This window comes from Alosa sapidissima, chromosome 19 (assembly GCF_018492685.1).
Source record: "Alosa sapidissima isolate fAloSap1 chromosome 19, fAloSap1.pri, whole genome shotgun sequence".
In the NCBI taxonomy this organism is placed as follows: Eukaryota; Metazoa; Chordata; class Actinopteri; order Clupeiformes; family Clupeidae; genus Alosa; species Alosa sapidissima.
The window spans coordinates 12,125,158-12,137,129 of NC_055975.1; the positions used below are offsets into that span (position 1 = coordinate 12,125,158).

Genomic DNA, 11,972 nt, shown 5'->3' on the forward strand with positions numbered 1-11,972 from the left:
CTGAAACCCTGCACCTCTCTAGTGCTATTCCAAAGCCTTGTGGCCCTTTCTAAGGAAAGAAACCACCTATTGTCTTAGAGGTCTGGAATAGACATTAAGGCTGTTTGAAGCCAAGTGAGAGGTGGAATGTGTGGTGCATTACCAGTGCAGGAGAGCTCTCTCTCTCTCTCTCTCTCTCTCTCTCTCTCCCTCTCTCCCTCGGCAGAAAACTCCAGAGTGTGTCTCGGGAGGAGACAGAAACAGATGTGGACCCCCACCTGTCACCAGGGCTAAGCTGAAGTTCTTGCCTTGGTGCTTGTAGAACAGGGGAGCTCGTCCCACAGAGCCCCTTGTGGTATCCCAATGGCCATCCCAGGTGATGGTGTCTGTTCCCACCTCTGACTGCAGGGACTTGGGGAAGAGACCTGCTGTTTCAATAGTCCCGCTTCATTTTTCATGTGGCTCCACTGGCAGGACATGGGTTTGCTCACACAGCTTCCCGGGCTGAACGTTTTCAAAGCGGCCCTGGCCGTAAACCTGTCAAAGCTGTCCCTGGGCTGACACAGCAAGCAAGCAGAGGCCTTCGAATGCTTTCAATTTAAAACTAATCTGACGTGGTGGAAGCCACTTGCACCCTCAGTTTTATGTCTCTCCCAAGTACTGTGCGACAGTTAAAAACATCTGTGTGGAGAAGTCTCAAGGGGTCTGGGAGCAATTAAGACTAATGAAAGAGCCTAAAGAGGTGTTTGAGATTTGAACCAAAACAAATGGCAGAATGGCTTCCTCGCCAGAGCTGCTCAGCAGTCTGTAGTGAACAAAAGGATGCTTACATCTGGAAGCATGTTTATTTGTGTGTGTGCTAGACACAACAATGCTGTTTGTGTTCTGATTAGATCTCGCCCATGTCTTTGCCTTAATAAATTACTGATGCGTTTTGGTTGCCTGACCACGTTCTACTATTTTGTCAATTGTGTCTGGTTACCACATGGCAACTTTCACTTTCACCTTTTCTATTAAAATGGTAACTCACTAGGGGGTTACACTTGTAAATTCAGATTAAGCTAGATCCAAACCATTCCCTTTGCTCAGCACGTTAGGTCAGGTTAAAATGCAGGAGCCTGGCATGAATGTTCACTGTAAAGGCCAAAACAGGAGGCTCCTGATTCAAGAACTCTGGCTCAAATGCATTCTTTCCATGATATTTATAAGGAATGAAGTCGCCAGATTCAGTTTCTAAATTAAGCAACACACCAACTATTGGCCAACTATTCAAGAGTCTTTGACCTATTTCACTGTTGTTCAACATGTACCACTGATAGTTTGAAGAATAACAAGGTGGAATGTGTACATTTTTATTTTTAGCTTGTGGAATGGCCAAAACATTCTTAAATGTGGTGGTGGTGGAGACACAGGAAGTCATCTTATAAGATCAAACTACCTTACCTTTTCCAGTCACATCTATCTATGGTTTTGCACTGACCTGAACTGACATGATGGTGTCTGTTTATGAGTAACTTTCCGCCTCTGAACATCTGACAACTGGAGGATTTAAAATGTCAAATGTCAAATCTAGCAGTTGATGGTCTCTGACGGATTGAAAACCTAAGGGCTTTTGGATCTAAAGCTTGATGGTAGCGCTGCTTACACTCAGCTGTCCTCAGTTTTGACCTGCCTGTAAGTGCAGTTAATTTGCAGATATGTAGATCCCTTTCCAAACACGAGGTTGTGCTTACTGCGCTCATTTCATTTGAGTCCTCACCAGTGGTACAGTGTGATCAGGGTCAGCTCTAGAATGTAGTCCAGCATCGCAAGGCCTGTCAGGTGACCCTGCTGCAGCAGGCCTGATCTGCGAAGGTCTGAGAAAGAACTGCTGCAAATTCGAGGAATGTGTGAGGAGGAAGTAGCCTGTCTCAGGAATGTGAACTTTGCTCACTTCATGGGAATCAGGTGAGTACACGTGCAGGACTCTACTGGAGGTTTAGGAGAGGGGGGAGGAGGGGGGGGGGTTCTGCTGGGGAATTCTGAATTCCTCCCTGAAAATAAGCAGTGACTGATGGCCTCCTCACCCTTGTGCGATGCTCTTCACTTGTGACTTCATACCAACTGACCAGCAAACGTGTTACATTTTGACTTGGAGATATTAAAGTTCCAACTGCCGACTAGCATAATCAGAACCTCCTTGTGCATATTTTATCTACTGTCATCAGTGAATATCACTTTATCTTAAACTCCTTGCCAAATAATCATATTTTCTATATTTTCAGTGGAATTGTTGCACTAAATATATGCATCTGTTAATTTCCATGTGTTTGTTAACTGTCATTGTGTCTATTTGGCTTAAATATAGCATAGAACAGTTGCTCATTCATTGTGCTATCCACTTTTAGTCTGCCTGACTAATTCATCTTTTTATGTGCTTCTCTTAGAACTATGGCGTGGAGACCGATAACCTGAAGAATCTGGTGGTAAGAATGAGGGCAGCGTCCAACAACCTCCACATGGGAACGTCTGAGCGGCGCAAAAGCCCCACGTACGACGGCACCAGCTCCCACAAGCCCCCCAACGAGTTCCTCACCTCTGTGGTGGAGCTCATCGGTGCAGCCAAGAGCCTCCTGGCCTGGTTGGACAGGTACGGTGTGATGTCACTCTTCCCTGTAGTGCCACAAAGTCTAATGGCACACTGCATGCATGACAGATGTAGCATCTGGACAAATGGATGCAGCCACAGAATTATATGTTGATCGTGGAATAAGCATTTGGGCCCGCTGATAAAACATATATAACCTCATGCACTCACTGGAGCCATAACATTCACTAAATCCTCTTATGACTTTTAAAGGATCTGTTTCCCTCTAAAACACGGGTTCCCAAATGCTTGCAGACAAACCCAGCAGAAATACTATTTCAAGTCATTTTTGTCTTTACCCTTGAGAGTTTTTTCCATAGATGTTTCAAGGGCAAATGAATGAAACTAGATCTAGTCTGGTCGGTTTCCGTCGTCTCATTTGGTCTGGTCAATGTCCAGCACTTCCCATATTAACGGAGGGCATCACTCAACAGAAATGATATCTGTAGAATGTATTACACTCATATGGACTTGTGGGAGTTTGGTTTTCAGTGCTATGGTTTACGGAGGAGGCCCTTCCAGAGGGCCCATCTTAGACTAACCATATTGTAGAACCGATGAAACCAGACTGTTCTTTAGTGATTTTTTTAACAGACTTTGACTTCATGCCATTAATTTTTGCTTGATGGCTTCTCCCTCCACATTTGGCTATTGTTTCATAGTTAAGCAGAGGAGAAACTGACAACTTTTTTTGTGGCAGACAGATTTGTGGGAAACTCCTCAGTTCTACGTTTTTTTTCCCCTCCCCTGTGACCCCAAGCCCTATCGTCGCCAGACACACTGTGGTTAGGCCGCCGGCCGCCGCCTCTGCTATTGTGCGCGTCGGCTGCATTAGCCCCTGGAAGCAGAACGTCACTCTGTTGTGCCTCTGCGTGATTGATGGCCTATTCACTGTTTTGATATACCGTCAGCGTGCAGTCAGGGGTGGGCAGCCTGGGACATGAATATTGTGGGAAAATGCCAACAAAAGTATTTTTTTACATCTTTTTTTCTCTCCCTTCTCTCCCCATGCTGTCTCTGTCATGTCTGTCCTCTTTTCTCCTCATCTCCCTCCCCCACATCAACTCCTCCACTCTGGCTCTCTGTTTTTCCCCACTATCTGTCTGAAGGACGCCCCTGACCGGCATCAGCGACTTCACAGCCACCAAGAACAAGATCATTCAGCTTTGCCTGGAGCTCACTACCACAGTGCAACAGGTCAGTCATCCTTTACCATGCTATATATCAACCCTGTCAGTAAAACATCCACATTTCCTCCAGTGCCTGGCCTGTCCTGAGGCTGCTCTTGACAGATTGTGAGATCCCTTCAGAGTTTGCACAGCCTGGACATGATGTAGAGCTTGAGGTGAGCCGTGTTAACATATGGCAACACGAGTGTCAGGTTTTTTTTTTTTTTTTTCTTTTGCGATCTCTGTTTCTCGCTAATGAGGGGAACCCCTTGGTGTAGCAGTCGCAGACAGCAAGTTTACAGTTTCATTAAAAAACCTCAGGCCTTTAAAAGTTGGCCGCCAGCGTTCCTTCGCCTCATCCTCCCTCTCACAGCCATGTGGATCCAGTTTCACCCCTGCAAGATGTTCACCATGGGAGGCTCGCGTCTCTGTGCTTTCATTACCACCATCGTTCAAAAGAAATGGTGGCGGTCCAGTTTTCAGTGGCAGGTCTATGAATAATAGCATGATAACGCTTAAATGATGCTTTAAAGCAACACCAAAGAGTTTTTTGTACCTTAAAATAATGTTTCCAAAATCGTTTCAGTGGTTCAACTCGTAATAGGGTGAACGGCACTTTCTGCATTCGCTTCGCGGCCCTCTATCGGCTATAACCTGATCTGATGTCGCAATACATCGTACTTCGTAAAATCATGCAACATATTCTACATTGTCTGTGGACATTGTTATTTGCAAAGCTGGTGCTGGATAAACAAATAGTGCGTGCGACAGAGGAAAAGTTCTTTGGTGTTGCTTTAAGTCTGTATATTTGAAATATACATTCTTTTAACATGAAGTTCATTGGAAACAGGACAGTACTGATAATGACTTGTATTAGATTGTTAGACTTTTACATTTATTTTGGAGCTTCATTTTTTAATCAGAGGGAAAGGAACTTCAGTCTGCGAATTCTTGTTGAATGCCCACTGAGATTGAGAAGAAGCCTTAGCCTGGCTGGGAATGAATGGATTGTGCGCATTAAGCAGTGGGCAGCTCGAGCGGGGTAGTGGGAATGTTTTACTGTTAGTGGGAGAAGGTCAGGGTGTTAATTCCCTGCAGTGGCCTTTCCTTTGAAGTGAAATGTTTCTGTGCAACCCCAGCCTTGAGACCTGTGGTTTCTCTTTAGACCTCTATAACCTTAAGCCTTGTAGGAAGTCATGGTGCTTCCTGAAGGTCTGACACACGGACCTCTCACCCCTTACTGTTCGATGGCCCCATTCAGATGTGCACTTTCAGGAGGGTGAATTGTTTACCATAAATCTGAGAGATTTTTAAAACAAATATTATTGTGTTTGAAATACAAAATATTTTACTAATATTTGTATACGTAATATAAGACCATATTTTGGTATGCATTGTAAGGAAAAGGATGAACAGGTAGTTTGTGTGTTTGAAGTTGGACATCACAAACCACATCTATGACAAAGAGTACTGGGACCATTGGCTTTCCCATGTTAAGTCCAGGGCTGAGCTGTGCTAAACCATTGCCTGCTGTGATTCTGTTCTCCAGCCAGGGTATTTGTGGTGGTGCCGACCTCGTGAGCCTTCATGGATACTTAATGAAGAATAAGCTCCTAGCATGACCAATCAATGCGCTGCACTGTCACAAATTAAAAGTGTTCTGACACAATAGCAGCAATAGACATTCTCTCACTTGACCCAGAGGCTGGGAGATTATTTAGCTATATATAGGGATTGCTGAAGGCAAATCACATGCAGTTATTGTACAGAGCATGTAATAGGGGGGATTCGATTTGTGATGGCCAGGCTTTGTAGCCTCAGCTTACTAGCCCCCCAAGCTGAACAACAACACTGGCTCAGTTGGTTTGCCAACAGAGCACTCTCTCTTTCTTCTCTCTCTCTCTCTCTCTCTCTCTCTCTCTCTCTCTCTCTCTCTCTCTCTCTCTCTCTCTCTCTCTCTCTCTCTCTCTCTCTCTTATCTTTATCTCTCTCACTCTCTTTCTCTCTCTCTCTCTCTCTCTCTCTCTCTCTCTGCCACTTCATCACTTGGCAGGACAATATGTCTGTAGTTTCAAATCAAAGATGGCAGTCGGCAGCATCATTTGATCTCTATCAGATGGTGCGTGTTAACATGAACACCTAGGGGAGGGTTCTGCTTCTCAGTGCCTCCTTCCCGCTTTAGATTTGATATAGATTGACTCATTATGATCATGGGCTTGAGATAACAGCAGTGTGCCACACGAGGGGGATTTCGTCGGCACAGAAAGTCTCACTGTACAAATGCCAAGATGCTTTAAAATGTTGTTTTGAAGACGTCGTGAAAACTGAGAGACCCACTAAAAGGCCAAACCCAGGGAGAGGGGGTGAGGGGGAGATTTAATTAAGAGGATGTTTTGATGTGGAACAGACCAGCAGTGTTTGCTTTGTTTTGTCTTGGGATTACACAGTGCTCTCAAGTTAAATCATTGAGGAACACACTTATTCACCATGTAATTTTCTAAATATAGAATGATTTGTTGTCTGATGTGATGGAATGCACAGCACATTTCCTCCAAAACCGACATTTCTTTCCACCTACTTTTGGAATATCATTTTGGAAAACTTTCGTATTGGATCCAGAAATGAGTAAGAATACATGTTTTTCTACTTTGATCTTTGTGTCCACAGACAAAAACATGAGTGATATGAAGCAATTAAATATTCTCCAATCCACATTTGAAAAGCACACAAACCAGTTGAACAAAGTCTGAGCAAAGCAGGAGGAATTTGACAACAATATCAAAGACCGCTTTGATATATTCTGATTTGTGGTTCACTTGGTTAGTCGATTCACTTTTAAAACCCGATCTGGATCTCTCTCATCTCAATCCATGAATTGGAAAAGTGGAGTTGGTCAGGAGCAGGTTACAGGCACAGACCCACAAAGCGCCCCCCCCGCTGTGTCCAGCCCTCATACAATAGATTCACGTGGCCTATAACAGACATGCCTTTGTGGCCCCGCACTCTCTTCGGCGCAGAACATAAACAAATTAACATTCTTTTCATGTTTACATTGAATACCACTGAGGGACTGTAATTGAAAGTTTAGCCCGAGTTTTTAAACACCATTAGGACATCTCTGTTTGTGTTTCGACTGCCTTCACGCCGAGGTTTTCATAGTTTCTCTGAGAGCTGAATTTATTTTCCGAACTAATGAACTCAAGCCGCCTATCAAGATCTCATTCCATCCAGTTCACGCTTCAGCTAAAGAGCTGAAAGCCTCAGATGCAACTGTGGCCACAACACACCTGAACTTGAGAGGCCGTCCATTCACAGGCCGTGATTGGGATTGTGTTACTGTGTGTGAACCCTGCTCTGTGGACATGGGGCGACGTTCTCTCCCACACGGCTGACAGTGGGGGGACAGGTGCCTTCCTCGCATTCCCAGCATTGTTGACGTGCTGTAAGCCGTCTGTTCTCGACACATGCAAAAGCACACTCACGCACACTCACGCACACGAAGGCACCCACGCATACAGTGAGTGCACACACATCTGACACTTAGACACAGACTTTAACCACAGTGCTTTAACTTGCAAACACGTAGAAAATGCACATGCTCATGTAAATTCAACATTTACTGTCACGCATGCGCGCACACACACACACACACACACACACACAAATGCTTGCACACAAAATGGACACATGCATTCAATATGTATATGCAGACACACAAAGATGACCCCCTCTCCCTCCTTCCCTCAGCTGTGTTCTTGCAGCTGTGAATGATCAGTCCCACCTGTAGCCATTGGTCAGAGGGGGGTCACTCTCTCTGCCCTCACTCCCAGCTCACACAGCAGCTACCCCTCGATAGACACTTAATATCCACCCACAGCTGTCGCCCCAAGCAACGCACAATTCCCACACAGCCAAGCACATGTGAAAATCACAGTCTCCCTCCGTCTGAAGACCCCCTTGTTTTCCAGTTATCCAGTTTGACTTTTAAAAAAGGCAGCAGTGCCCACAGACATGCAGACTCCTATTCATTTTCTTTGAATACATAGGGCTGCAATGACTCCTGCCTAGGCCTCCTGCTTTTAGATCCCAGCTCCTGCGTGCCAAGCCTGTTTGCTAGCCTACCCCTGTAGTTTAGCGCAACCCCACACAGTATGATGCAATTATCTTGTCCTCAAACTGACATAGAGATGTAATTCAAATCTGCTAACGGTTGATTTTCAGGCACCTCCTCGTCCCACAAGCAGCTCTATATCCGCATGTTTACTTACATCATCTCCCTTGTATATCACATCTGACCTTGCCATTTTGTTTATGTGTGCTTATTTCGATTTGTTTTTTTTAGCTCTGTTTGGTGTCAACTTTTAAACTGGAACTGTACTGGAACTGAAACTTACAATGCTGTCTCTCATCTGCTTTTGCAGGACTGCACTGTCTTTGACATGGAAGAGAAGATTCTAGAAGTCGTAAGTATTGTCCAATACCTCTCTGTTTATGCTGTGGGTGTGTGTGCTGATGCTGAGTGAAGTGAGTGTTGTAATGAATATTTCTGACAGAGCCCTCGGGGAGGGTTCTTCACTCTGCACTTATAGGCCAGATGTTTTCTGCCCCTTATTCCCATGGGGGGAGAACTCGGGGGTATCCAGTCCACTGTATATGCCTTGAGCGGTTCTCTCTTACGCTTTTGGCACACGTCCAAGGCAATAGAGGAAGCGGTGAGGAGGTGTTAGAACATTTCAGAAGGGAAATTGCTAATCCATTTACAGGGAGGTGAAGTGACAGGGCTCTCAGCACCCCCCCTCCCCCACGTGGTAGAAAGGCTTCAGACAGGGGCCACTGGTAAAGCGCAAGGGCTGATTTGCCTTTTCCCATCCATCAGTGCTTCCTGTTGGGTGACACTCTCCAGAACCCACACTCCCCCTCTCTCTCTCTCTCACTCACACTCACTCTCACACACACACACACACACACACACACACACACACACACACACACACACACACACACACAGACCATGACAGTGGACCTCCTCTTTTCCCAGACACCCCAGTGAACTCCATAGCAACCCGGCGCATGGCGGGAAAGGCTCCACCACCCCTGCACCTTTCCTTTGCTGTGTGTTTAGTCAGAACTGTAGAAGTAATGGCAGGGAAGGTCCAGCTTTCTGCTGCCCAGAGCTGAGAAATGGTGTTTTCATTGTGGTCAGTCTTGTTTGCACATCCCCCCTCCCTCTTGTGAGCTGTTAGTATATTTGTGCAGTCAGCAGAAAATTCAATTGAGGATGAATTGGTTTACTATAACTGCGCTTCAGTTATAGTGTGTGTGTGTGTGTGCGTGTGCGTGTGCGTGCGTGTGTTTTTCTGTGTGTGTTTGTTTGTTTGTTGTATACCTTGACTTTAGTGGCTTGCGTTTGTGTAAATTGAATGACGTTGCTTTAACATCTGTGCAAGCGTGCAAGTTGGTGTCTGGGCTTGTGTGCGTCAGTCCCTCTTTGTGTCTTGTGTGCTCACATTTGTTTTGGGTGCTTGCTACGAGCTAGTGTGGAGAAGAAAAGCCTCTTTCTTGGGCTCACATCACCCGACTGCCTCCCCTAATGATGACAAAGTGTTGTGATTGGCCCTAATGATGAGGGGGTAGGGGGACTTTACCACCAGTATTTGCTGCCCTTTATAACACCCTATATTTATGGCACGTTAATGATCTTCATTCTTTTCTCCGAGGGGTCCACACAGTCCCAGCCTCTGTTTGGGATCATGGTCAAGGACACTGCTAATGATATGTGTGTGTTGTGTATGTGTGACCATAACAGTTCAAATGAACTCAGTCACACATGCAATTGCAAATGTAAACATGTTTGGTTCAAGGTGGCTAAAAACCCTGGGGCGTATGAATCTACAGTTGGACAATGAATAGTTGCTTGTAGTGTGTCTGTTCTAATTGGTCTACCAGCAACTGGGCGGTTAAAAGGTTTTCCTCCTCTGTCATCTGCAGTCCAAGGTGTTGAACACCATCTGTGACCAGACTGTGAGAACGACCTCTGACCCCCTAATGAGCCAGTCAGCTTGCCTCGAAGAAGTCCAGCTGAACAACATCAAACCTGGAGAGGGCCTGGTGAGACATTAAGCTATGAAATTATAATGTTTATTATTATTGTCTGCATTCATGTTGTTATGGGGCCATATCAATCAATCTAAGGCACAATCTAGATGATTCACAATCCATTCATCTGAAAAGCAATTAATCAAGTTTGCAGTGTCACATTAAGACACACAGTTCTCCCAAACTCTGATATGTGTGCTTCCGTTGGAGGCAGAAGCATAATATTAATAACCGTCTTCTATCATAGCCATTGCGTCCGTTGCCCCCTCACTCCCGGCGTCATTGTGTGTGAAGCCTGGTGTTTCCTCTCCTTTTTGAGTCTTATTTACAGTGCAGGGCTGTCAGGCTGACACTCACTCACTCCCCGTCTCTCCTCTTCCCCAGGGCATGTACATCAAGTCCACCTACGATGGTCTTCACGTCATCACCGGCACCACGGAGCATGTGAGTAAGACAGGCGTATACAGACGGGGGCTCCGATCGCCCACCCGGTGTCTGTCTCCGTACGCCATGGATAAATTTAACCAGAGCCGCCCCAGTGGCTTTGCCGTCACGAGTCGAGGCACCATATTGAATGATCTGAGCAACATTGATCGCGGCGCAGTCTGATGAGGCCAGAAGACCGCCTCCTGACATACTCACTCATACACACACAAATACACTCGCACACACCTTCCCACACAGCCACCCACACGCCCATCCGCTTTGTGTGAGCCACCCCAGCCAGAAATAGCTACCGCAACACGCACACACTCCACAAATTGTTGAAATTCACTTTTTATACTCAAACTAAGTAAATTGGCAGAGATAAAGCATTGGATAAAATGTTGTGGAAATTGTGGAGTTCTTCCACTTTATTTGGCAACCAATGTCTCTGATCAACAGAACAAAACTGGATGCATGGTATACTGGAAAATGAGTGAGAATTAAGGAAGTGCATATGATCTTTGAAGCCAGTATAGATGATTTGCAATCTGTTTTTGTATACGTCGGGAGATAACGACTGCTCTATAGGGTGGAAAAATACCACTGAATTCAGTTGGCGCCTGATTTGCATGTTAACAAATATCCTTTTGCTTGAAAATACATGCCATGGAAATTCATGCAGCTTTACTAGAGCTGGGTTGTAGATTACACTTGCTTCAGCACTTTATTTTTAATTGACTTTTATTGATTATAATTTTAATTGACTTTTATTGATTATAATTTTCTGATGGTGAATCGATCAGTTGCCCCAAAGATGCTAAAAAGCATTTGATATAGTCAACTGGTTTTCCCTCTCTTTTTATCTTTAATGTTTCCTTGACTACCCCCCCCCCCAACGCAGTTCAATCTGCATGGCAACACAAATGTTGTCCGTAAACAGTCTCTAGCTCCTGCCAACAGCTCTGGGGGAGAGGAAAGACAGGGGGCTAATGGTGGGTTACGTCTAGCCATCCCTCCATCTGTGGCCTGCCTGCCTGCCTGCTGCCTGTTCATTCTGTGGGAAATGTGTTAGCTAGCACACCAACCCCCTGCGGCGCACCCTCCCTCGCTGGAGGTGGGGAGGACGGGCATCGTAATGAACCTTTAGCAGACTCCAACGCTAAACGCCACTTAGGTGTGAGCGACGCCATAAGCAATGCAGGTCCTGTGTTCCAGCACGCCAAACAGATTTCCATGTCTCCACTCAAGAATGTGTGTCCAGTTTATGATTAATCACACCTAATTAATCACACTGACATTTTACGTCTGTTCAAGAAGCTAAACATCTCAGTCTTTTATCATTCTAATCTCAGGTTTGTTCTTTATGGTTTGTGTTGGACTTGGTATGGCTTGCTTCACGTCAGCCTCACAGATAAGAGTAGGGAGAATGCTAACAAAGTCTAAATCCTGTGTCTTAAACAGCCTCGATGAGGCTTTCCCTGCTTATGTTCAGGTATTTCTTGCTGTAGCTTGGGAGAGAGTGGTTTAGGGACTAACATCTTTCTCCCCCTCTCTCTCTTCACTGTCCCTCTCCTCTGGAAACTGCTATCCTCTCATTCCAGTCTCCTGCTGACATGACACGAAAGATCCATGCAGGTGACGAGGTGATCCAAGTCAACCATCAGACAGTGGTAAGG

At 45.5% G+C, this 11,972-nt stretch overlaps 1 protein-coding gene across 6 annotated transcripts in view; it reads left to right on the forward strand.

Annotated features, from left to right (window-relative positions):
- The window catches only part of LOC121693538 (connector enhancer of kinase suppressor of ras 3-like), a 44,961-nt gene that overhangs the window by 15,613 nt on the left and 17,376 nt on the right, over positions 1-11,972 (forward strand). For 3 of the 6 annotated variants that reach the window (XM_042073026.1, XM_042073027.1, XM_042073032.1), the window contains exons 3-8: positions 2,406-2,608; positions 3,715-3,802; positions 8,196-8,237; positions 9,763-9,882; positions 10,255-10,314; positions 11,898-11,966. In XM_042073026.1, coding sequence (XP_041928960.1) covers positions 2,406-2,608; positions 3,715-3,802; positions 8,196-8,237; positions 9,763-9,882; positions 10,255-10,314; positions 11,898-11,966 — 582 coding nt within the window. Of the gene's footprint in view, positions 1-2,405; positions 2,609-3,714; positions 3,803-8,195; positions 8,238-9,762; positions 9,883-10,254; positions 10,315-11,219; positions 11,649-11,897; positions 11,967-11,972 lie in introns of those variants that run through there. The other 3 variants (XM_042073030.1, XM_042073028.1, XM_042073029.1) reach the window with 3 other exon arrangements.